Below are 27,517 nucleotides of genomic sequence, written 5' to 3'. Positions count from 1 at the left end.
AGCAAGTGTCAGCTGGTTAATACAACTCATTTTAAAAAAGAGGAAACTGGACTGAACGCTCAGTTAACATATACCCCCGGGGTATAGATGGCACAGGCACAACACAGAGGGCCTTTGTTTCGCCCGTCAATATAGTTAATAATTTTATTATTTTATAAATAATTGTAATAGGACATAAACTGCAAGTTGAACTGGAGTACAGGCAGCAAAAATATAACTACGAAAATAGGCTAACACAAGTCTCATCTGTTAAACAATTATGTATAAATAACAATGTTCTACATCCCTCCCAGTACTAGATACACAAAAACAGAAACAAGTACAGTCTGTAAAGTCACTGAAAATATAATGCAATATTACAGACGGTCTGTTAGTCATTGCAGCTATTATTAAAAGTAAACAGAGATGTGGAAACAAAAAAAACATAATTTTAGTGCAATAAGTACACCTCAGACATAAATCAAAGAGTCTACATGGGGAACCCTGCATCTTCCTTTCTGCATAACCTGGATGCAAAGCAGAGGAGACCTGGCTGTTGTTTTGCACGAGCGCGTCTCTTTGCAGTTGGTGCTGCGTCATTTGTAGACTCTTTGTCTAGTCTGCGCTGTTCGATATTAACCTTCTCCTCGCTTAGCCTGCTCTTTCCACAAATTAGGTGCAGTAAACCTTCAGTTTCACTCCCATCACTCATTCATGTCTCAAAAGAAGTGTCTAATACTTTGAACGTTCACAGCTGGAACCGTCTTGTCTGCTAAACATCACTGTCACTGACTTCTCTTGCATCACTTCCTGATGTAGTTATCCTTTTACTCTATGCTACCACTCTTTCATGGCAATGCCCTAATTGTGCCCCCTATCCCTCTGCAACAGATCCGGTGCTTAACTTGGATCCTTGCACTGGTTGCTCTTCTCTTGCCACTGGCTTCATATCTCTCCAATAGGGCCAACTAAAACACTTTTCCTTTCTCCTCTTCCCCCATCTATCTTGGTCTCTGCAGTATTACCTTCCTCACACTCTGCAGAGGAAAATTCACATTGTCTGTCTCCATTCATCACAGTTTGCTTTGCCAAAAGATTTGTAATAATCTTGTCTTCTTTTTAATGCCATAATTCCCACCTTGTGCAATAGCACAGCGCCCTGGTGCTTGATTCTGCACTTGTCTGCACTCTTCTAAAGGTATGTAGATCCACTACCTCTCATAAGAGATGTTTGTGAATGTCTGCCCCAGCTGCACTTCCTGGCTGGTATTAATAGGAGCCGCAGTAGCGTATTCATGTGTTCCTGTAAGGTACTGAAATTTGGTTCAAGAGAGGGTAATGTACCTTTCAAACAAAAACCTCCAACGATCACTTCATGGTCCACACCCACCCGTGCAATTTCCAAAGAGCTACAGCGCACTGCCTCACACATCAGTAGGTTTGCTCTTGGTGCCCTGAGATGGCGTGGACACTTCCGAACGTATTGCCAAAGTAATGAAGATCACTTTTGTTCTTTAGATATAAAAGTTGCACAACATCAACCAGGCAGCATCTTGCTTTGAAGACAATTCACAATGAGAGGACTGCAGCACTACGCCTTCCGGTAACCCATATGGGTTATTACAAACCCATATGGAAGTGATACACGTGCTGTGCAACTAAATGTACACCTGGGAAAGCTACTACATTTCTGCAGTGCCTGCAAACACTGCCTACACTTCCACTTCTATTTTGACACTGGCATGATGGCAGGAGCGTTGCAGGAATACCTCACCAGTTTTGGCGGCTGTTGGCACCACTAAATGCTCATCTATTCCATTTTCTTCGATGTGGTTGCTGGTTGTGGTCGCTGCTGCCTCTTCTGAACTTTGCTGGACCACTTGCCTCTGCCGTTCAAGCTCTGGCTCAGCATGCTCCTCTTTGGGTTAGAATTAGGGAGAAAAAGCAATTCTTATTGAGAGATCAAATGACATGTCTTTGTAATGTCGTATTCAATGTTTTCTGCAAAGCACTGCATGGCCAACAATCCCACCACTGTAATATTTGTGGACTATCAGAATACTTTTCAGTTAAACATGAGAACATCAGAAGATTCACTTTGTCTTAGCGCCAACTGTACGAAGATACAGGTCTACCCAATATATTACAGCAGAAGGGAATGAATTAAAGCTTATTTGTGGACAGTCCGCGATTTGTAAAGCATCTTATAAGAAGCTTTTTTTCATTTGATGGGTGCTAGCAATATTTTTTATTTCATGACAGCAAATGTTCATTTTTTATATATACCAACAATAGGTGAATAACTGCTTGAGCAGTCAGTGCAAGGAAAAGGCTTAGTAGCCAGAAAGCATTATAGCATAGCCACATCGATGGGCCAGTTAGGGGTTAAGAGACATGCTAACTTCACGGGGGATGAATACTGGGTGAAATGACACAAATCCAACAGGCAACATAAAGTCAGGCAAAAAAGCATTCACGCAAAATAAGCAGACAGTGAGGTTGGAGTGAGTAGGGATTTTGCTTTAGAGGGGGGAGTGCATGATGTGAAATACAAAATGTGAGTGGGGGTGATGCATAAAACTCATGGAAGCAAGGCGTCAGGCAGATGGCAATGAGAGGTCTTACCCGATTCTCTATATGACTGCTCCCCAGCAGCAACCGTAGTCTCTTCAAGGATTCTCTCTGCAGAGACAAAGCCACAAGGTTATTGTGTCCTATTTTCAACAATAAAAATGGCTCCGAATGACACCAAATAATGTTAGGTAGAGGCTTACTCACCATCAAGAGTAGTTGACGTTGTGATGTCCAGACTTTCAGTAAGGTCCATACATCAAAGGTAGTAAGGAGGAATTCTTTAACTATTGCCTTAAACATTACAAATTGGCTGTTGGCTTTCCTGTCCACTTACTATTACAGAGAGCTAGAAGTGCTAAGGTCTGCAGTACCATCTTCTTTTTTTTGTTGTTTTTATAAAGGATGAATAACATATTTAGATGCAGATCAACATACTTTTACTCGGATTGTTGATTTGATGTGCAAGCAAAGAGCACAGGCGACTTCCACAAGTGGCACATCTCACCACTTTCTGGTGAGCTTGGGACCACGCAGGGCTGAAGATACTTCCACGAGTGGCAAGCCACATACTGCTCCAATTTCTGTGTGTGACTACGCAGCGCACAGGCTGCTGTCATGAGTGCTACACCCTTCTCTGCTCCGGTGGATGTGGGCCCACACAGAGCCAAGGCTCCGTTCATGTGTGACACAACATGCCTTGCTCCAGTGAGTGGTAATTTACAGTGCAGATGCTGTTTCCGGGTGTGGCATGCCACACTCTGCTGCAGTGTGTTTGTGGCTGTAAAAAGCAGAGGCTTCCCTCATGTGTAGCACATAGCACCCAGTTCCAGTGTGCGAGTGACGAAACAAAGCAGAGGCCGTTTCATCAGAGGTATGCAGTCGGCGGATAAAACACAGTGTGTTGTACGGTAACATGCACAGCAGTAACCCTCCTCTCAGTCAGAAACAAAATCTATTTCTGCCCTGTGCCCCTACTTTATTTTACCATTGGACCACTGCTCTTGTTACACAGGTTTTGATATCTGAACTTCCTCCCATTAGCACAATACAGTGACATGTTCCAACTACATACAAAGAGGAAGGTATGTGTGCACGGTCCCCACTCCCCAAGTAGAGCAACAGCCTTGGAACTGTGTGCGTACATTGCCCTTTTGATTGGGGGACTGGGCACCCGGGGCACAAGGCTCAGCCAGGTTTGAGAATTAACTCAGAGCTAGCCACCTTGTTAGTATCTCTAAATTAACAATATAATTTTCGCTCAGGACCAGGTGAGGTGTTTTTTCAAAGGCTCAACTGAACATAATTATGTAAGCATGTATGCATTGGTATTCGTATGACATGAACTATACAGGGAGCAATGGAGCCCTGTAAGTTAATGAGGGTGACGACAATTCACGTTTGTATACATCATGTGGGGGGGTTTTAAACATTTTTACTTGTTTTTTAATAAACAATCACATTTGCATCAAACTGATAACATTTTTGAAATGGCCTGATCTCATGGTAAGAACAACACAGCAGAAAACACTTTAAGAAGGAAAGGGCAAGAGCTACTCGAGAACGAAGAAAGACAACAAAAGCATTCTGGACCAGAAGAATAGTTAATGTTAAATGACTATAGTAGGAAGAAGTTTGAGGCCACTTGTCAAAAACAAAGTTCTTGGGGAGGAGCCAAGATGGCGATCGGAACAGTCGCATGAACGCTTCGCTCTGAGGTCCCTTCCTCCCCGCTTACCTATCCTGTCGATAATCCTGTTCGAGGCTTTCTGATTTCTACTGCTAGAGAAAATCGCTCACTTACCGTCTGATTTTGGGGCTCCAACGTGCAGTGGTTCCTGCGATCTGCCCTTGTCTGCTTGCTGGCCTTCCCGGCCATGACGCCGGGGCCTCGAGTGCAGCGCCTGCCCGGCGGTGTTCGGAGTGTTGGTGGCCCTGGTCCGGATGAGAAGCCTGTTGGTGGGAGCCTGAGAGCCGCGAGCCGGGAGAGATGGAGCGGACCCACTCCCAATAGTGGGTCACCCCGTATGCCCGAGCAGTTGGTGAACCGGAGAGAGGTCGTGTTGTCCGGTTCCCCTTGGGTGGGACGCCCACTCATGTTAATAGTCCCGTCCGGGAACCGGTGCCTGGCTCCCGGAGAGCTGCTGGGAGCACACCCGGCCTTCTGGTGACTCTCCTTTCTTCGCCGGGCGCCGACCGCCGCTGATCGGCTGTGGGTCCTGTTGCCTCTGGCGGTCATGATGGACTTGGAGGTGGAGGGGATAATGGCGGCGAACGATGTGCTCAAGATGGCGGTTGACCCCTTGGAGTGTATCCCTCCCGGAGACGGTGACACTGTTGCATTTGAGACCCCCAGACCTCGGTTACTTGGGGCGGCGCTTACACGAAGTCATGTGCTGCTTGCGCTGGTTACTCTGCGGACCGATCTGCTCTGGAAGTCCCGGGACTTGGAGTTACGGATCGCTGCCATTGTTGATCCGCCATTTTGTGGCGTAGTGCCTTCTCCCCGAGTTGGTCCCGTTGATTCTCCTCCGGTTGCTGAGCCGGGGTCCCCGGATGAATCTACGATTTTGAGGGAACAAATGGACCTGGCGCCGGTGCTGCAATGTTTCCCACATCCTGTGTTCTCCAATCCGTGCTGGGCAGACCTGATTTTGGACTTGGCCGCGTTGGTGATTGGCGTACTGTTGCATTCTGGCTGCCGCCATGTATCGTTGGCTACTTCTTGGTGGCTGGGACAGTGTTGTGCGAAGATGCCGCCTGCCTCACCTGACTGGTATGGACTTTTTGTATCGTACTGTCTCCTGACTGCACGGATGTTTGGCAGTTCTACTATTCACAGAAGTGGCCAGGGGTGACCTTCCCTAGGTCCTGGCGGGACTTTCTCTTAGTTAATGGCGTATCCGGGACTCGTCTTGTGGACTGTTATTGATTGCACCCTGTGCGTTGGCTTTTCTCTGTATTCTTTCTGGCCTCGAGCTGTAAGCTTTCTGCTGCGGGGATGGGGGGGACCGGGTGTTTCCATCGCCGGCTACTCTCCTCATTCTTTCTTTTTCTCCCTTTCGTTATTTTTCTCTTCTTTTTCTTTTATTTCCTTTCTTTCGGGTGACTCTGGGGCGACAGACACGCTGTTAGTGGGGTAGGCCATAGCCATTACGGTGATGTAGGGTGGCGGGTGATGGGGGGGGTTTGTTATTTTAATTTGTTTTGTTCTATGGTCCCTTTTTCTCCCCTTTCAAGGGGGTTGGCTATGTCTCTTTTTTCTCTCCTTTATTTATCCGGTGTCTGCACTTGCCTTTCTTACTGTCTGGTGCGGGTGGGCTTTCTACACGACGTCTTGTTAAATTGCTTGCTATGGTTTGACCTTTACTTCTGGCCCACCTTCGGTGGGTGTAGGGTGTATTTGGCCCCGTTACTTATTATTGCTTTCTGATTGCATGGGGGGATATACCCCTCCCGTCTCCTTTTCTTTGATTGTGTTGCATGACGCCTTGGTTGATATAGCCGCTGCCTCCTCTTAATATCATAAAAATGAAACCTCTTTTATCCTTGCGCTTTCCTGTGTTACGACCACATCTTACGGCTATACTGTACTTACTTTTTATCGTACACGTCTAAACTGCTCTGTTTTTGATCTCCTGATTTTGCGGCCGGCCCCTGTGGTTGTAGGCCTGCGCTTGTATTGCTCTGCTTATATGAATAAAGGTTTTTAAAAAAAAAAAAAAAAAAAAAACAAAGTTCTGCCCCTGGGTACAGGTCAATAGGTAAAAATTGAAACCAGAACAAATAGGTATTAAGCTTATTTGCACATATTCAATTTTAGAAGATAAATGGACGCATTGTATTTTTTATTCCTGATTTAAAACGGTGTTTTATTCAGAGGTATTATTAGTATCAATTGTACTATGTGTAATTGTGCATAAATTGTTAAGGTTTTAATTGACTAAACAATAAAATGTACTCACTTACTGCATCACATTTCATATATTTACAATTTTAGGATAAAAAAAAAAAATAGGTGGTTTGGCCATAGTAAATGCCGTAGATGGGACGGAAAGCCAGGTCTTCAAGTCGGTAATTTAGGAATTAGACAACATATCCTTCGCATGTCCGAAAGTAGCAATAGATAATTCAATAAATGTAAAAAGTAAACGATTTACAGGTTGATCAAATTGGAAAAGTATAAGTATTTACAGAACACCTCCAAAAACTAAAGTATTTACTGTAATCGCAGCATTTTTCTTTCCACATGTCAAAAAATATAATAAAGGATGACGACAAACCTCTTTTTAACCAACATTTCTCTGACAATATGCCTTACGACCATTATCAGTTTTGGTGTTACTTGGCCATTTTTTTCATCCTAGATCGGAGGAAGATATCGTCCCCAATTTTAGGTCTGTCGCTAATTTACTCGATATTTTAACCCCTTCAGTGCTGGCCACGTTCAGCGGACGTCGCGTGCACTACCGCGGTAGTGCTGCGCACGTCCGTGGAACGTTCCGGCCCCGCCCGCGCAATAGAATGTTCCGCGCAGCTGAGGGGTTAAGAATTAGCCCTGGGATTAAAATGAGCAGTGTTGTTGTTTGTGGGTGGGCTCCATTCTTTGCCAAATCTAAATCCAGAGAGATGATCTGCTGATTTCAACATCATGTAAGAAGAGGAGCAGTGATGTGACATCTTATGCAGGTATCAACAGTGTGTTGTGCTCTCTCACCTGTGCCACCTCGGCGGTGAACACTTCCCACGAGGTAGGGGGATGTGTGGCCACTGCAGCGGACCATCCATAGGAAAATATATAATTTTGAGCATCATTTTCTCTGGGGTGTCTTTTGCAAATTACCGATGGGAAATCAAAAGACTATTTCGATTTTTTGCCCTATCAGCTTTTAGAGGGTCAAATCAACATCTAATACTTTTAGGCTCTTTAGGAATGTAACCACTCCCTCTTCAGTTTCCCATAACCTCTGGTTCTTTCTCTTTCCTGCCAGGCTTCCTAGCCAGGTTCTTGGTCAGTCTAAGTGGGATTTTGGGTGAGTGGCCACCATGACATCGTCACACACCTTCATACCGCATTACAGGTTGCAGTGGATGGGGTTCATCCTTCTGTGTTTGGCTCATGTGTGTTGCCCTCTTAGTCTAGCTGATTCCATCTGCTAGTTTGCATTGATGGTCACTGGGTGTTTCATATGTTGACCTCAGTGTCTTCTTCTGCTTCCTTGTGGTCTAGTTGTTTCCACTTGTTTACAAACAGTTTGCAGAAATAAGGAAGACAGGTGAGTAAGTAAAGCCCCTATTTCGTTAGTGATAGTCATTACGAGGGAGTTCAACTTTTCCTCTTTCCAGCTCTGACTGCCCACTCTTCCTTTCCGTTTTTGGGTTCGCTGACATGATAGGGTACAGGAGAGTATTGTTGGTAGTTCAGGGTGTGCGCTACCCTGGTTCATTCATGTGGCGGGCAGGATCAGAGGTATGCATTTTAAGATTATTTGATAGTGTTAGTCTAGGACAATCCTATCTAAGTACAAAGGCTAACAACAACAATCTGTAGTGACCAGTACAAGGAAAACTGGAGCTCGGAATAACGTGAACTTTCGATAAGTAATAATGAAATTACCAAAGAATACCTATCATGAGAATTCAGAATAGTAATGAGCTCCCAGATGCCAAATGTGCTACTAGTTCATAAACATTAGATATGTGCTAGGGAAAGGGCTTGACTGCATTAGCAAACACTGACTTTATAGAGAATGGGCATACCCCTGCATATTCGACACATATTACTACCCAAATCCCAAATGTATTTATATTGTCACTTTACAACAAATATGACATTTAAAAAAACACAAAGACAGCCTGGTACTAGCTCCCTCTTCTAAAGAAAAGTAACAGTTTTTTTCGAGAAAGCCACTTCATAACTGCTGTTCAAGCCCTCACAATCTTGCATCTGGAAGGCGGTCACACCCCTCTCCCTAGCCACATACATTCCTCACTAAAACTCCTTTAAAGGAAGGCATCCCAAATGCCACAGCAAGTCTCATCCAAGGCCAGAAGAAATATGATCACATCACCCCTATCCAGATGGAATTCCACTGGGTCCATTTTGGAGCCCGCACCATCTTCAAAAACTGCTGCATCATTTGCAAAGCTGTCATGACCAGAACCCCTACTTATCTCACAGAGACGCTAACCATCTCTGGTGGCTCTCAGCACTAGGGCCGAACTAAGGCACGGTCCTGGCAAAAATGCTCACACTGGCCCCACTTCCTTTGTGTCCTTGCACAGTTTATCTCTTTGTATCCATCCATCTCTCTCTCTCTCTCTCCTTCCCTCTTCTCCCCCTCTGATTGTTTTCACTCTAATGTCCTTCTTCCTAACTCTTTCGGTCTCTTAAAGTCTTCCTGAGCCTGCTGCAATTAATCTAGATGAGCTGGGAGAAGTGACAGAGGCACCTGGAGTGGCCCTGGGTTTTCAAAACCAGCTTCCAATGGCTTTATCTCACAGAGAAAATGCCAGGTGGAGTAAAAAGCCTGTCCAAGCCATGCTCAGCACACCCGCAGTCAGGCAATCATCAGACTGGAGACTAAGAAGAATAAAAACGAAAACACAAGGCAGTAGACCTTTTTCCCGCTATCCACCCAGGATCTGAAACCGCATCCGTCTATCGTGAGAATCACCCAACGCTGCTCCAGGTTAGGAAAGGATTGAAGAGACACCCCTCTAAAGAACACTTCATCACAGTGCAGTATCAATACAATAACCTTCCATCTCTTCAATCACTTGCTGATTGTATGCCTGTTTTTTGCCGTGGTGGCTCTGGTGGCTTAGTGGACTAATGCGTCCACTGTAGGGGCCTGTTTTCGACCTCATGGTCACAGGTTCAAATCCCAGTGGGTCCACTCAGCCTTTCATCCTATTGCAGTTGATACAATGCGTACCATTGGTTGGGTAACATCTGTTATTCAGCGCCAAGATACCCTTCTGGTTGAACGTGCTTTACAAAAACACATTTTATGTCATGTTACAGTGCTCTGCAGCCTTCTTGGCTGCAGAGCACTGATTGGCTGGCTTGGTATATGGTGCTCAATTATGAAAGTGTAGCATCCTGCACGAATCCAGACAGTCCTTATGATGATTTTAGTTGTCTTAGACAACCTTAGAAAGCTCTTTAAGTTGTAGCTGTGAGGAGCAGACTTCAGGCTTAGTCCAGAAGGAGTGTAAAGCAGCTTGTTTTACCAGTACTTAAAACAAGGGTATAGGTTAGGTGAAAAAGAACCACACAGTGTAGTTGTAAAAAAGATATATTTTATCCTTAACACTCACTAACACAATACAATATCTCCTACCCGGATATATACACAATACACACAATACTTTGTGTCAATAGAATACGTAAATAGCACAGATAACACAGTGGTTTCCAGGGGGAAAACAAACCATATACTAAAATAGTGGAATGCGAACCACGGCTCAATTCAAAAGTGGACCCAGAAGACGTAGAAGAGTCAGGGACCCAAGAAACCACTCAAGGTGAGTAACTAGGAAACCCACAGAGTTAGTTTGCAGAGTGGAAACACAAACGTGTACTCAATGGAAGTCTATGGGTAAGTCGCGGTCGCAATTTTAAAAGAGAAGGACCGAACCCAGTGGAACCCGAAGACACCCTATGTAGATGGAAGGTTGGAGAGTCACCCCACCCGGAACCAGGATACCTACACCAGGGAAGCCGGGCGCATAGGTGTGAAGTGACATCGGAAACAGCGTAGACCACAATGGAGGACTTCGTAAAAGATGCAGCTGCCGAAGAAGATGAAAGTGTCCAGTGGAACCCAAAGGTGGGTTCAGGCTGAGAGGTAACTGCAAGTAGAGGGGACAGAGTCTTTGCCAATCAGGAGTGACCAGGAGGCATGGAAGACGAATGCCTCCCGATGTCGGAGATGCAGAAGAGGTTGACGGTGCCATTGTAGTTGCAGATGTACGTAACAGACAATGCAGAGGCAGACCAGGAGCCGTGCACGAGCTGTCCCATGTCGGATGTCAAGGGCCAAGGAGTCAGTGTCCGGAAGGAGCACCAACAAGCCTTGGCAGCGGTAAACATTGTGGTCAACTAAAAAGGTGCAGTTTTGGGACCAGCAAGGCTCAAGTGACTCACCCCGAGCAGGTAAGTCAGAGCAGGCCCGTGCAAGCAGGGGATCCCACTGGAGCCAAAGAAGACCCTTGAGAGCACTCATGGGCTGAATCAGTTCACCAAAAGGTGGAGGCACACGATGCAGAAAATGCGATGCAGGTGGGAATCTTGGCTGAAGGAGATGCTTGAGGTAGGAGCTTCTTGGAGCCCGAAGATCTCTGGAGGAGAGAGACAACAAGCCTTAGCAATGGCAAGTCGATGCAGTGCACAGGGATTCTGTTCCAGCGGTTATAACGAAGGATACTGGCCTCAAACTCTTTAAGAGGACAGCGCAGGCCTCAAGGGAGTTGGAGAACCACCACCTGTGTTGCTGAGCCTTTTGGAGTCTGTGGGAGCCTGGGATCAGCAGACAGGTTCAGCTGCATTGCGGTGCCAGCCGATGCAGAGGAGTGACTCCTTCACTCCAAGGGAGACTTCTTTGGGTGTCTTGGATGTCCACAGGCACTGTGAAGAACCTGAATGGAGTATGGGCGCAGACATTGCAGAAGACTTGCAGGACAACAAGACCAGGAGCAGCAGAAGTCTTCTTAGTTGCAGTCTCGCTTCCCAACGCCAAGTCCAGCAAGGTCGGAAGTGCCCAGATGGTCGAAGTTGAAGTGGTATGTGATCTGAATCTTGTTCCATGAGGAATCTAGGGACCCACCCACAGGTAAGCCCTTAAGTACCCTTAGGAAAGGGTTTGTACGATTCATGCCCCCTCCCCCCCCAGGAAGGGCTGGCCACTGGGGAGGATACTCCCATGTCCATGGTCCAGTTTCGTGCCAGAGCAGGAGCTAACGGCTCCCAGAGCTGGATTGAATTGTAGAATGCAAGGAGGGCACCAAATGTTCCCTTCAAGCACTCTCAGTGGCCTGGAGAGCGCCCCCACCCTGCCCCAAAAACACTAAACCCTGTATGGGAGGTGGCCACACCTCCCTGTGACAGGATATCTATTGTTCTTCCTTCCCCTGCTCGAGCTTGGCTCAGAAGCAGGAGGGCAGAAATGTGTCTCTGGTTGGCAGCAGCCCTAGCTTGCTGTCCAGTTCTGGAAGACTGGTACCTGGAGCACTGAGGGCCTCCCAGAGGAGCTTTACAGTGCATGGAATCATACCTCCCACACTGTTTACTGTGTGAGGGTATGATTCCAACATGTTTGATACCAAACATGACAGGGTTCGTTCTAGCCAGTTTAGAGGTGGTCATCACGTAATGACATATGGCCACTCTATATGTTGTGATGGCTGATGCACTTACAACCCAGGAGAATGGACTCCGAAGGCTGTATGTGGTTCCCCGCTCATGCAGGGGCACCCTCACACTTAGGACAAAGCACCCTGCCTTCAGGATTGAAAGGCCTGCCCTAAGAGTGACTATTAGGTTTTAAGTGAAGTGATCTCCGATATAGGGAAACTCATATCGGTCGTAAGTGGTGCTAGCACCAGCTTACACAGGCTGCAATGGCAGGCCTGTAGTCGCAATTTGAGTGGTCCCTCATGGGTGGCATAATACATGCTTTAGCCCATGGGAGACCCCTGGTGTACCTACCCCTGGGTACCTTAGTACCATATGCTAGGGACATAGAGGGGTACACCAATCTGGAGTGTATCTAGGTACTCACCATATCCAATTTAGGGAAGAAGCACATAGACTGGGGTTCTGGTTAGCAGGATCCAGGTCAGACAAGTCAGAAACCATAACAGCGGGCAAAAAGTGAGGGCTCTCAGTAGATAAATGAAGCGAATGTGAGAGTCTCTCTCTCTCTCTATATATATATATATATATATATATATATATATATATATACACATATATATATATATATATATATATACATATATACATATATATATATACATATATATATATATATATATATATATATATATACACACATACATATATATATATATTTACACATACATATTTAAAAAAATACGTACTGATAATCCATGATAAAAAAATAAGTATGATTTCTTTATATAAAAAAAGAATATATTCTATTGACATTTATAGGCACCTATTGGGCCCCAATAAAAACTGATTGATGTAACCGTTGTTTGGAAGGAATAACCAGTGGAGATTGTTTAATCCTACACACAGTGTGAAAAAGGAACTTTACAAATATCTTCAGGTAATTTGATTCCTGTTCTTTATCTTTGGAGGGGAAGGCATGAAATGATTGCGATATCTAGTCAGCTGTTCTATATATGATCCTTATCATTCTTCTTTTTGCCTTCCCAAAGTTCATAATAAAGATTCACATGTTTATGAGATCATTGGTAAATCCTTGATGAGGCATAAGGATCTAGGTTCCACCCAAGAAGGAGCAACATTTTCAAGGTACCACAATTGAATTGTTGGTGGGTTAATTCTCATATCTTGATTCATTAGGATTGGGTTATGAAGCATAGACAGGCTTATAGGTTTGTTGTGCGAGTGTTGATGTGTATTAGTAAACATCAGTTTGAGCAATTCCAATATCTCTGAGACATGGTAAACAGGGCTTTTTTGAGCAAACAAAAGTTTGAATAATTGGAATTTTTAACCACCAAGATAGTTAAATACATATTTTTATGTGTATGTAGGATGTACTCTTTAGAGCACATCTACACTTTGTTTTAAATTGTAGAGACTTGACTAAATCGGAAAATGTTTTTGTTTCTTTTCATATGTTTTGTGATAGATTGTAACTAGTGGGAGACATCTATTCCTTTCCTGAAGAAGGTGGCTTGAATAATTAAGAACCCACCAAAACGTGTCGATGCTGAAACGTTTTGACACTAAATCGACTCAACATTGGTTGAAATAAGAGAATTACTGTTATATGGCGGTGGTTTAACCAAAGATTTATTGTTCGATTAGTGGGCCTTTAATGACAAAAACAAATGTCTATGATATTCTCCCTTTGTGTGAATATGATTTTGCATGTTGTTTTTAACTAGGTTTGTCTGTTAGCATATGAAATAATTTTGGTGTGTATTCTGATTTGTATATAGATCAGATAGAACACAGATCTTTATGAATAGCCTGTTTTGCACATATTTAATATTACATTGAATTAGGTTTTAAATATACGTGTATACGTTGATATGAATTTATGCAGTGGTTCTTGGTGATATTGGACTCAATTTGGATGAATGCTGGTGTGGTTTTAAATCAGGTTAGTTTTCTCTGTATGAGTTACATTCTTTATACCCAAAGGGGAACTTTCTATTTTTGACTGGTTGTCAAAAAGTGGAGGTAACCATGCAGAAGGATCCTACCTTCCTACAGTCGTGCTCTACAAATACCACTTACATAGATAAATAAACAAACATTGGAAACATAGTGGGCCCGATTCAAAAGCTGTTCTGTATGGATGTATGACGTTACAACGCATGCTTTTACCACGCATGCTGTTACAACGCAGGTTTTACTACGCATACCATAACAACGCATAGCGCTTTGGGGTGCTGGATAGTGAATAGTTTAATTTACTATTCCAACTCCATTCCCCGTGGACACTAGGGAAGGTGTTGGATAGTAAATTAAATATATTCCCTATCCTAGAGCGCCCCCCAGCGCAATGTGTTGTAATGGTTTTCGTTGCAAAACCTGCGTTGTAAAAGCACTGCGTTGTAAAAGTTTCGCTGTAAAGGATGTTTCCCGTTCTCTATGCCTGACTTTACCATGTGTGAATTTTGCCGTAGATGATAGCATTTGCGAGTATGCCAATTCCCCCAGGGGATAACATTTACTCACTACAACTTTATACTTGGGTCTGCTTGTGTGGGCGGCCCTACCTGCAAACGTAGGTCAATGTCTGCAAGCTTGCAGATTTGGGAGCATTCACATACCACTTGCAGATAGTTTGCTGGCCAGTACATGCAACTTTTCTTCTCTCAAGCACAGGGGTAAATGCATTTCAATAGTAGGAACAGGTAGGGAATGCCTCCAACATGAACTGGAGCACAAACAAAGGGTCTGTAAACATAGAACACCACAAACATATACTTTTCTACTGGTGGAAATTTCACATGTTTAAATGTTACAAGCATGAGATCATTTGGAACACTACAAAAAAATCAAATGTTTCAGGAGTACTACTAGAATTCTTTAGGAAATCAATAAAAGTGTATTTGACAACGGACTGCTTCTAACGGATACAATTATTGACTTTTTCTTCATCCCTTTGTGAATGGGGCCCATTGACATTCATATTGATAATCATGTAGCCTAGAAAATATTTGACAACACACAGGATGAGACAGCCTCTGTTTATTGGCAATTATGTAGTCCACCTTTAAATATGTTACTCATACTGGTAGAGGTCATCAAAGTTTTGTCCCAATCGAAAGAAGGAAGGCTTAGTTCTAAGGGCCTCAATTGTAAGTGTGTCTACGTTATTATTTACTAGGGGCAGTATTAGCTTTCCATCTGAATTCCAATCTTAGAATGGGCAATAACACGGTAATATCATGTTTCTCATTATGAGTTGTGAGTATTTGATATCATTCAAAAGTCCTCGAAAAAAAAAACATCACCGTTATTTACGGTTAGCCATCTGCATTTCTATATAAAGTTTCTCAAACGGGAGAAACTTACTTAAACACATTTTTCACATAGGAAATCAGAGATAACTAACTGTTCATGTAACAACCTACGTTTAGGCAAGGTTACAGGCTCATGGCAGCTCCCTAATTCTCACTTTTGGCCACTCCAACTCAGGGACTGAACTCCAAACATCATTACCACTGCTGTTGTAGCTATTCTTACCTATCCAAAACGTCTTGGAGGTGACACATGTAGTGAAGTAGGTAACAGGACCTGATGTGTTAGCTTAAAATTCAGCTGGGTTTCATCTTCGAAACATATTGGAACTAAATAAAAAGTGCAAGACCACAAGCGCACGTAAGAAATTGTATTGTGGTTTTATTGGAGTGTGCCCTGGTCAAGCAGCAACTGCAATCCTGGTCTGGGTGAGGCACAAGACAACCCTAAATTGACCTATGCTTACCCCTTGGTAGCTTGGCACAAAAAAGAATTCAGGCCTAACTTAGAGGCAATGTTCAAAGTATTTGTGGGACACCTCAAAAAGTAATAAAGTGAAAAACCCCACACAAAATACATCCCACACCAATTTAGAAAAATAGAGCAAAATGTAATAACTAAACAAGACTAAAACGCCAAAAATTCAATCAGTAGAACGGGAGTTATGAATTTAAGAAAAAAGTGCAAATACCACCTCAAAGCAGACCGAGGTTATTTGGTTGTGCTGGACCGGGTCAAAGTCAAAAGTTCAGGCTTCCGCGATGGAGCACCAGTCGGATACAGTTCCAGATTAGCCCTGAACTTTTACCTTCTCAAGTTTTGTGCCAGGAGTCCTGTTCACGTTGGAGAGGACTGCGAGGAGCAAGGAGAGTGTCACAGGAGGCTGCCGGTGTGGCGCGAACAGCAGGCCAGGCGTTGAAGAAGGGCAGGCGGAAGCTTTGCCTTGGCAGTCCCCAACCGATCTTGTAGTGCCAAGAGAAGTGCCAGTGGTGCTTCAGGCTGAATATCTGTGCAAGCCGAGCGGGCTCGGTATGAATGGCCAGTTTGTGGTCGCGAAAAGCACATAAGCTTGATATACGATCACTGAGCCACAGTGAGTATCCAGGACCTGAGGGGCACCACTTGGGGGTTGCAACATGCTGCAGTTGGTTCAGGAGCTGGTTGGGGAGCCTTTTATGTCACTGAGGCTGAGATCAGCAGGCCAGCAGACTAGCCCCTGGAGTCACTCTGGGGTCCAGGGATCAAGAAGAGGTTGCAGGTCCAATTGCTCCTCCCCAGGCAGAGCAGCAGCTATTTTAGAGCCGCAGTCCAGCAGAGTGTTAGTCCTTGTAGAAGCACATTAGTTCTTCACCTGGGAGAGTATCTACACGTCCAGAAGTGTACTGAAGAGTTGGTATCAGAGGTCCCTTTTTTATACACTGGTGGCCTGGTTCTTGAAGATGGAAGAAGCTTCTAGGCCATGGCTTTGAAGTGCTTGGAATTCCCTGCCTCCCCTGCCCTGGCTCCAAGCTGACTGCAGTAACAATGTAGGGTTGTTAGGCCCTTTGTGTGAAAGCAGAGCACAGGCTAGTCGGTAGTAAGTGGGGCTGGTTCAGCCTTCTATCCGGTCAGAAACAGCTGGCCCATCCAGGCACTCCTAATCCCTCTACTGTGCGACTGTCTGGGAGGAATTCACAAAGTCTAACTGTCCGCTATACCCAGTTATGTGACCCATGACAGGCTACATACAGACACAAACTGTCTAACAGCAGGAAAATGCCAGCTTTCTAAAAGTGACCCTGTTCAAAATTCTAATTTGAAATCCGACTTCACCATAAATTAGGATTTTAAATTCCCAATTCCAGAGACACCAAACATGAAATGGTTACCTGGTCCCATTTGGAAGTCACACTTATAAAATGTAGTAATCTAACCCCAAGGTTATCCTATGGGAGAGGTAGGCCTCGCAGCAGTGAAAAATGAATGTGGTAGTTTTTCACTACCCGGTCATGTAAAACTTGAAAGTGCTTATCCAGCCTTTTATTTACACAGCATGTTGTCCTATGGGCTACAATAGGGCCTACCTGAGGTGTAACATATCTAAAATAAAACAGTTGAAAGCTTGGCAATGGGGATTTAATGGTAAGTTGACATGGCAGTTTAAAACTACATGTAGGCTGTAATGACAGGCCCGGGACATTTTTCTACAGTGGTACTTAAGTAGGTGGCATGATCGGTGCAGAAGGCCCACTGGTAGCATTAATTTACAGGTCCTGAGTACATGGTATACAACTCTACAAGGGACTTATACATAATTTAAATTAGGAATAAGTCAATCTAACCATATTTTAGGAAAATGAGCACAAGTACTTTAGCACTGGTTAGCAGTGGTAAAGTGCACAGGGTCCTAAGGTCAGCACCAATAGGGTCAGCAAAAATGTAGGTAGTGAGGCAAAAAGTCCGGGGGAAGACCACCATAAGGCTGTCAGGTCTATAATGTGTCCCCCCCCACCAGCTGAAAGTGGGAAGAACTATCCAAACCCTTGGAAGTTCTCTTCGCTAAGGCGGAAAAACAAAGAAACCATCAGTATTAACATGGTCTGACTCAGCCCAGTCCCCGTAGGGAAATGGACCACCTCCACAACTTTGGATTCTCACCCCTCATTTACATTAGCCACCAGAAGGGTCTGTGGTCAGTCTGAACCCAGAAGTGAGTCCCAAACAGGTATGGTCTCTGCTTCTTCAGTGCCCAGACCACAGCAAAGGCTTCTCTCTCAATAGCACTCTAGCTCTGTTCCCTGGGAAGTAGCGTCCTATAGATGAATACTACAAGTTGATCTATACCCTGCTCATTTAGCTGTGATAGAAATGCACCTAAAACACGCTCTGAGGCATCTGCTTGGACAATAAACTCTTGGGAAAGGTCAAGGACCTTCAGCCCAGGGACTGTGCACATGGCCTGTTTTAGAGAATCAAAGGCTTTCTGACAGGCCTCTGTCCAGATCACCTTCCTGGACTGCTTTTTGGAAGTCAGCTCAATCAAGGGGGCAACAATGGTGCCATATCACTTGACAAACCTCATGTAGTACCAGTGAGGCCCAGGTAGGCCCTCACTTCTGTATGCATTGTATGGGGCTCCCAGGCCAGGATACTCTCTATTTTGGCCTGGAGGGGCTGCACCTCAACACCCCCCCACTAGGTGTCCAAGTACACCACAGACCCCTACTCTTTCTGGCACTTACTGGCCTTGATAGTCAGGCCTGCCTGTTGCAGACCTTGAAGCACTTCCTGCAGGTAAAATAGGAGGTCCTGCTAGGTACTGCTGAAGACCGCCATGTCTTCTAAATAAGCAGCATTGAAGGCCTCCATCCCAGCCAAGAACTAGTTCACCAGCCTGTGGAAGGTGGCAGGGGTATTTGTGATTTCCAAGGGCATCACGTTAAACTAGAAGTGGCCCTCCTGGGGGAGATGGCTGACATCTGTTTAGCCCACTCAGTCAGGGCAATATGCCAGTACCCTGAAGTAAAATCAAAAGTGCTCAGGAACTTGGAAGCACCTAACCTATCAATGCGCTCATCAGCTCGGGGGATGGGGTGTGCATCAATCTTGGTGACTGAGTTGCGCCCCCTGTAGTCAACACAGAAGCCGAGTTCTGGGGAGGTGCCCGGTGGGGCCACCTTTGGTGCCAGTACCACTGTGTGGACCAGGGACTACTGGAGGGCTCAATGACCCCCAATTCCAGCATGTCAGTCACTTCTGTTTTGATGTTGGCACTCACTTTGTCAGACACCCAGTACATTTTGTTTTTGACAGGCAGGCTGTCCCCAGGATCTATATCATGGGTCACAAGTGTGTAAGCCCAGGAGTGAGGGGGGAAAAAGGGAGGCACACTGTTCAAGTAACTGGTGACTGTCCCTCAGCTGCTCTGAGGTCATGGAAAGGAACAAGTTGACACCCTCCACTGACCCATCCTTCTCTTTAGATGACAGGAGATGAGGGAGAGGTTCACTCTCCTTCTCCCAAACATCTGTCACTAGTAGCATTGTGACCTTAGACATCTCATAGAGGAGTTTGAGGCGGTTGAGGTGGTGTACGTGTAGGAAAGTACGATCTGTTTTTTGGGTTACCCCCAATTTTCCTTGATGTAATTCTGTTTCGGACTACTCTGACTGGGCTCCTGCCAATCAGGACCCCAGTCTCTGTGCTTTCTCCCCTAAATTGGTATGGTAAGTACTTAGATACATCCCAGATTGGACACTGGTTTACTCTTCTCAGTCCCTAGTATGTGGTACTAAGGTACCCAGGGCATAGGAACACCATGGGTCCCCCATGGGCCGAAGTGTGTATTATGCCACCCATGGGAGACCACTCAATTTGTAACTGCAGGACTGCCATTGCAGCCGGTATACGCTGGTGCTAGCACCATTTATGAAAGATATAGGTTTTCCTATATCTAAGGTCACTGCACTTAAAACCTACAAGTCACCCAAAGAGCAGGCCTTCCAATCCTGAAGGCAGGGTGCTCGGTTCTAAGTGTGAGGGTGCCCATACATGAGCAGGACACCCCTAAAACCTACGGAGTCCATTCTCCAGGGTCGTAAGTGAGACAGCCATATAACATATAGCAGGGCACCGCGTCATTACACGATGATCATCTCAAAACTGGCTGTAATGAATCCTATCACGTTTGGTATCAAACATGTTGGAATCATACCACCACACCATAAACGGTGTGGAAGGTATGATTCCATTCACTGTAAAGCTCCTCTGGAAGGCCCTCAGTGCTCCTGGGCCAGTCTTCTAGATGAGGACAGCACAACATGGCTGCTGCCGACCAGAGGCACCATTCTGCCATCCTGCTGCTGAGCTAAGCTCGAGCAGGGGAAGGCAGAACAATAGTGTGAGCACCTCCCAGGCAGGGTTTAGTGTATTGGGGCCGGGTGGGAGTGCCTGCTAGCACCACTCAGTCTGCTTGAAGGGCGCACTTGGTGCCCTCCTTGCATAGTCCAGTTCAAACCAGCTAGGGAGGCGTTTGCTCCCGCTCTGGCATGAAACTGGACAGAGAACATGAGAGTATCCTTTCCACTGTCCGGCCCCTCCCCTGGTAGGGAACCCTGAATCGTCTCAACCCTTTCCTTAGGGTGGGTCCCTGGACTCGTTGTGGCACAAGATTAATTTCAGACACCACTTTTTCTTCAACCATCTGGGCACTCTGGACTTCGCTCTGGGCATCAATGCTGCAAATGGGAAAACTCCTCCTGCTCCTGATCTCGTCACCCTGCTCATCTGCTGCAACGTCTGTGCCTGTGCACCATACAGGAACCTTCTAAGGCCTGTGGGCATCCAAGACACCTGAAGGAACTCCCTTGAAGCGAAGGAGTAACTTCCCCGCATCTGCAGGCACCGCAACTAAGCTGACTGGTCTGCTGATCCTGGGCTCCCACAGACTCTGAAAGGCTCAGCAACACAGGTTGTGGTTCTTCTCATCCCTGAAGGCCTGCCCTGCACTCTCACTAAGTTTGAGGCCAGTATGCCTGGTCAGAGCGGCAGGAACTGAACCCCTATGCACTGCACCGACTTACAGTTGCAAAGGCATGTTGGCTTCCTTTCACCAAGATCTTTCTGCTAGCCCCAACTTCAAGCATCTCCAGTGACCAAGATCTTCATCCTCACTTCATCACTTGCACCGTGGGCCTGCATTTTTGGTGAGCTGCTAGAGGTCCTCTTGCGACTCCAGTCCCTCCGGCCAGTGGGTACTCTTGAGGGCCACCTTTGAATTCTTCGGGCTCCCCTGATTGCTCGGGCCTGCTCTGACTCCCCTGCTCGTGGTGGGTCACCTGGAACTTGCTGGTCCTGACACTGCACCTTTTTCGCTTTCCAATTTGTTTTTAGTTGCCATGGTTGTTGGGGCTTCCAAGGGACACCGACCCCCCAGCTCGCGACATCCGACGTGGGACATTTTGTAAACGGCTCCTGTTCTTCCACAGCGACGCCTGGCCCTCACAGCTGCAGCTCCAAGATCACCGTCATCTCTCCTGCAGCACTTGACATCGGTGGGCATTCATCTTCCGTGCCCCCCTGGTCACTACTAAGTGGCATAGACTCTGTCCCCTCTGCTTGCAGGTACTTCTAAACTTGGATCCACCTTTGGGTTCCACGGACACTTTCACCTTCCTCAGTAGCTGCATCTTCCTGAAGTCCTCAATTGGGTTTGGCGGCGGTTTTCGATGCCACTTCACACCAATGCACCCAGCTTCCCTGGTGTAGATATCCTGGTTCCGGGTGGGGTGACTTTCCAACCTTCCATCTACACGGGGTGTTTTCGGGTTCTACTGGGAAGGGTCCTTCTTTAAAACTGAAACTGCGACTTACCCATAGACTTCCACTGAGTACGCGGTTGTGTTCCCACTCTGCACACTGCCTCCGTGGGGTTCCTAGTGTAGTGAGGGCAGGGCCTTACTTGTGCACATTGCTATGTTACCATAAGCTTATTAGAAGTTTAAACGCCATTTTACCTTGCTGCTGCTTTTGCAGACAACACTGAATATAACTGTTGTTGTAAGTTAGGCTGCATGAATTTCTTTACATGAGGATGGCTTGTTTTCAACGTCCCTAGACTTACATCTCAACCTTAGTTGGCACATTGAGTGCTGAAGCCTCCAAGGTGATCATAACAATATTAGCTGTTATTCGGGCTGATCGGCCCAAGCTTAGACACAACATACACGCAGCTGCAGATAACTGAAATTATGGCGCCTTTAATATTGCACTGCATGCATGATTTAGTCACTTGGATAAAATCCGTTTCCAGAGAGAGAGAGCTTTTGCAGATCCTGATGTGATTCACCTCTACTGATCTTGGAGGTATGGGCCATTCAAGTTTAAGAGACCTTCTATATTTTATAAAACATAGTCCCTAGCTTGGGAGGGTGGTACATAGGGCACTATAGGACCGGTTTCCACTATCATAATAATATGATTTCTCCCTTTGTGTTTTATGGAATTGTAACAATGCTGATCGTATTATTTTTAATCATATGCCTGCTTATGTTAGCAAAAATACTGCATCTTAGAGCACGTCTTTAAAATAAACATTTTAAACTTTCCCGTGTCTCTATTTACTCACGTTGTGGACCTGGTATGAGAATAACAAACAAAAGAGTGTTCTTGCTTCCCACCATTCCTAAGAGTAACCTAAGTCACATGTTCTGGGTTGTCTAATCATTGGTTCCTTTGCTATAGGACGAAGAGCTAATGTGACACTGATGATAGGCGGTTAGGGTTGCTAGATACTGAGGTGAGTTTTTTGGTCCACCAGAGGGCCTGGGTCTCTGTGCACAGTTCTGTGCACAGTTCTGTGTATGATCAGAATCCCGGCAACATGGCGCACCTAATGATGTGGTCTTATTTTGAGAATCTCGAGTAGTGCTTATATCAGTCCACGACACCCTCACTATTGTTTCCGGTTGACGGTTTGATCTGCCTATAGTTAAATAGGTTTTTTCGAGCTTGATAATTTAAAAAGGTTCTTTCTTTGAGTTACTACCCATTTAGTGCTACATTTCATTTGCATTGTACTTTTTTTCTTCTGTGTTCTTATGGCTGACGTTGAGCTCCCACTGCATAGTACGGTGGCCGTCTGCAATAATTTGCAGACATATGGCGTCACTGTGGATGGCATGGCGGTCGTTTTTGTGGTGAGTGCTGAGGCAGCATACCCATTTGAGCTTTTCTACTCATTGGTTACCTATCCTGCAGTTAATGCGGGTTCTGGTACGTTTCACGTTTATGCTATCACTGCCGTGCCTATGGAATACACTCCATATAGGACACTAGAGATTCCTATTACAGCCTCGCAGCATCGAGTTTGGTTTGATGGCGCCCTTCCCAATTGGTAATGGCGGTTCAGTTAGGCCCTTTATCTATTCCTGGGGCCACGGCTTCGCCTGGTGGGGCAGGTTGACCGGGGAAGGGGGTTGGGGCGGAGCAGGACGAAGAGAGTGAAGATGGGCGGAACGAAGAGCAAGGAAGAGGGAGTCGAAGGCCTCTAGGTTCTCGTTGTTAGCCTGTATCAAAACTGTGCCATTTGAATAAATGGTCACTTATGTGTTCCCGTTCCTAGTTGCATGGTTGGGGAGAGAGGTCATCAGTTTACAGCTATGTGTAATGGTCGTCGTTTTGGATATGTGAAGTTGCATTCTTAATGTAGTATTCCAGTTCTCAGGTCTATCCGTGTGGAAGATGAGATCCATCTTTACCTGCCCTTTGGAGGTGCAGTGGTAAGTGTCCGCAAATAGTGTTTCTGGGTGCTGTCTGATTAGACTATGTTTGAAGTTTCTTCTCGCTTTTAGGGAGAGGTTAGGGGAGAAGCTAATTGCGAAGGCGTTCACTCCGTGCGGTTTCATGTGGATCGGCATGGATTGGTTGACGGAAATTGGAGTGTCCGGTGACATTGTTGCATTTCTTAGAGGGGGGACGTGCTGCCGATAGGGATGGGGATCTTGCTTGGTCAGGAAGTGTCGTCTGTGGGAAAACTGAACAGTCTGTGGGGTCTATCTGCCCAGATTAGAGGTGGCAGGAGGGCAGTGTGCTGGGGTCAGATATGGGGGCACTCCTATACTGTAGGGTGAGTGCAGAGTGAGGGGGCCCTTTCTCTGTTTGTCAGGTTCAGCTATAGGGCGGAGATGCGGCGTTGGGCACTTTAGCGGGGGGTGAGGGAGATTAGGCGTGGGAGTGAAGGAGTTGGGATGTAGGAGATTATAGGCCTTTAAATTAGGATGGGAGAGGAGCTTACCTGACCTGTTGTACCATCCCTTAGCTTCCACTTATTTTCAATATTTCCGGTCTCCGTAGAGGTTAGGGCAATTGATATTCAAAAATCATGCCAACTGTAGATTGATCATCAGTGGCAGCGCTAGGACGCCTGAGGGCAGCTACCGCGCTATACAAATGCTCTTTTCATTTCATTTCATTTCAGTGGGAGCTGATCTCCATTTTTTGGTCAGGCGAGGATATGCGAGAGTAAGAACCTCATATTTCACTCTGCCCGATACTAAAGAACTGTGATTTCAGTCTTCACGGAGCTGGTATTATGGGGTCAGGCTTCCTAGTCATTAGAATACTAGTCTGTGCCTATTTAGATGTGTCTAGCTACACGAGGCACCCGCTTTGACACTCCTTATTGAGCAATGCAGGGGGTTTATTAAGGCTCCTGGTCTCATTTGGACCCTCATCTGCATTGGATGTGATCCTTGAGGAGGTCGAGGACGGCCATCCTAGGATCAGGCGACATAAATAGGCGAGATAAAGGTTGGGGAGCACAGATTCGACAGTGAGTTTGCTGCAGGGGGGTGAAAAGGTCCGGTACCTTAGTGTGGACCAGGAGTCACCAGCTTCGCTGGAGCAATAGGAGGGTTGTCCTTTTTGGCCGCCATCGGAGGGTCATGCAAACTCTGGGCTCCGTGAGGACGGACTGATTCCTCATAAAAGCCCTAAGCAAGTCGGGTAATGTGTTATTCAGCGTCCTGGGTATGTCCTTGAACTACGTGGAAACCTTGTCAATGACTTAAATGCCACTCTCTATTTGACAAGAGGGATTAGCGTTGGCCATCTTAGGACCAGGCATCGGCTCCATGCCGGTCCGGAGCGGGATCGAGCTCCTTTCTAGGCTTCCTTTTGGGCAGATCACAGGTGGGGGAGTCGCACCTTAATCCGCTGCGTGCTCCTGTGTGCTGGGACAAGAAATCAGAGCTTCGTGAGTTCTGCGATCACGGGAGGCCATCAAGGGATAGATCGCCGGGCTGACCTATGGATACTTGGAAGGCTTCGTTTCCTTTGGCTCCTCAGCAGGACCGGTTGGTAACCAAGGAGCGAGGGATGCTCTCCGAGTTATTCCGGGTTGATACAGATGGTGGCTGTGGCGGGGTGAACGAGCCAGTGGGATTTACACTAAGTTAGTGATCCCAAGCCAGAGAGCCCGATTTTTGTGATCTTGCCCCCGCGGTCGTCTTAGGACTTAAGCCTATCAGAAGTGAATTATCAGCTTGTACCACCTGTGGATGTTATTCATAGAATTCCCAAAAATTCTGGGTTCAGAATCAGTAATAAAAAAATGACATTGTTTAGACTGAAATGTATATACAAACCTAGCCTTTTATTTCATGCATTTATATAAACAACACACTTTAAATGTGTTGGGATTCAAATTTGAGTTTAACTACGAGAAGCACTTAAATTTACATTCCGATCTAGGTTAGCTCAGGTTGAGAACTAAACACTCACTATCACTGAAGGTTAGCATTCGTAAACAAGCATTAGGTCATGCCTATGCAAGAGCTATCGGCTTTTCCAATGTGTTTTAGCCATGTTGTTCACCAGCGTAGCTCCTGTTCAACACGGCTAAAAGTTAGTGGCGTAGAGGAGAGTGGTGTGGAGTGGCGTGGCAGAGTGGAGTGTCATGGAGTGGCTTAGAGTGTCATGGAAGGAGTAAAGTGTTGTGGAGTGGAAGGGCATAGAGTGGAAGGACAGAGTGGAAGGAAACAGAGTAGAGGGAAGTAGAGCAGAGTGTCATGGAGTGGCATAGAGGAGAAAAGTGGCACAGAGAGCAGTAGAGTGACGTGGAGTGACAGAGGGACTGCGACTGTCAAAGAGTGGAGTGCCGTGGAGTGGCACAGAGTGCAGTGGTATATACATGAGTAGCAGAGTAGAGTATTGTAGTATGTCATACAGTGGTGTGGAGTGGCATAGAAGGACTTGAATGGAGGTTTGTAGAGCAGATTAGAGTGTCTTACAGTCGAAAGGAATAGAGTGACGTAGAGGAGCGTGGAGTGATGTAGAAGGGAGGGGCATAGAGTGAATGGGCGTAGAGTTGATTGGAGCATCGTAGAGAGAAGTGAAGGGTTGTAGAGTGGAGAGGCGTGGAGTGGGGAGCACACAGTTGAGTTGAGGAGAGTCGAGAAGCATAGAGTCGAGAAGCATGGAGTCGAGAAGCATGGAGTCAAGAAGCAGGGAGTCGAGAAGCATGAAGTTGAGAGGCATAGAATCGAGAGTAGTGTGATGTGGTGTGGTGTGTCAGAGTCGAGGGTCGTAAAGTGGAGGGTCAGAGAGTGGAGGGGCGCGGAGTGTCGTGGAGGTGAGTGGAGTAGTGGCACAGAGTGAAGTTGAGTGGAGTAGTGGCGCAGAGTAAAGTAGAGTGGCACACAGGGAAGTGGTGTAGAGTGGAGTAGTGTTGTGGAGTGGTGAAGAGTGGAGGTATGTAGAGTGGTGCATGCATGGTGTGGTAGCGCACTGCCAATTCCCCAAATCCATTTTTAATTGAAATAACCACTACATTTGACCTGACGTATGGATAAAACTAAAGAGCGCACAAACAATGTGTGGAAATCTCATCAGGTAGAGTATTGTTTTGTTTTGACTGTATTAAAATATTTGTTTCCACCACACTTTAGAATTTCAAACAATGTGCTTCATTTGTGCTTTCCTAATTCTGAAATATCAGCACAGTTCTTTTGCAGACACATACATGTGGTTGTGAGCTAGAAAAAGCTAGTCTTTTCGCAACCCAAGCTGGATTGCTAAATCAATCCTCTCACTTTTAAGTCACGGAAAGAAGAGTGGAAACCAATCTCGCCAGGAAGACCGAGTCTAAAATTGAACCTCTGCCTTTAAATGCAAGTAATGTGACAAGACAAGATCTGAGAGTGTGATGGATAATATGCATAGATCCGAGTTGAGGATTGTGAGCTTGCTTGTCAAAAATCAAAAAGATCTTTATTACAGTCTTTAACGTACGCTAATACAGGAAAAAGTCTAAGCTTGGAGGAAGACTTGGGTAGGTGCCTCTTACGTCCATATCGGTAGATATGGATTACAAGCAAGAACACTTTCTACCTAAAGTGGAGAAAACTTTAATTCCTTCAGTTAATTTAAAAACGGTATTAAAATTATATAACTTCTATTAATAATGTACATATATTTGCCTTGAGTGTGACAGGATTGCTGCAGATTTAGAATGACTCTTACTGGTCAGTGTAAGTATATTTGCATGTAATTTTACAGACGGTACTATCCAACCATCACAACCAAAGCTCAAACAAAAGAGGGCAAGAAACTTTTGTTCAGAAAATTGGGAGATTCAGAAGCATCATTAACATCATTGCTATTGGAGAAATGTCTAAGAGAGTAGAGTTGGAAAAATGTGAATCATGTGAAACAAACATAGTGGCCCTATAAAAACCCCATTTTGGGTTGTAGGGATAATAGGATGAAAGTTACATTGACTTAAATGGCATT

At 45.6% G+C, this 27,517-nt stretch overlaps 1 protein-coding gene across 7 annotated transcripts in view; it reads right to left on the bottom strand.

The window, feature by feature from the left end:
* Positions 1-27,517, bottom strand: part of ENPP2 (ectonucleotide pyrophosphatase/phosphodiesterase 2) — a 442,632-nt gene that overhangs the window by 71,696 nt on the left and 343,419 nt on the right. For 3 of the 7 annotated variants that reach the window (XM_078686841.1, XM_078686840.1, XM_078686843.1), the window contains exons 20-21: positions 2,605-2,661; positions 1,754-1,897 (exon numbers count right to left, since the gene is read on the bottom strand). The exons of the other annotated variants lie outside the window; for them this stretch is intronic. In XM_078686841.1, the coding sequence (XP_078542967.1) occupies positions 1,754-1,897; positions 2,605-2,661 (201 nt within the window). The remainder of the gene's footprint in view (positions 1-1,753; positions 1,898-2,604; positions 2,662-27,517) is intronic. 7 annotated transcript variants of the gene reach the window in all.

The sequence above is a fragment of the Lissotriton helveticus genome, chromosome 4_1, assembly GCF_964261635.1.
Source record: "Lissotriton helveticus chromosome 4_1, aLisHel1.1, whole genome shotgun sequence".
In the NCBI taxonomy this organism is placed as follows: Eukaryota; Metazoa; Chordata; class Amphibia; order Caudata; family Salamandridae; genus Lissotriton; species Lissotriton helveticus.
This window is presented reverse-complemented; position numbering and strand designations above follow the sequence as displayed.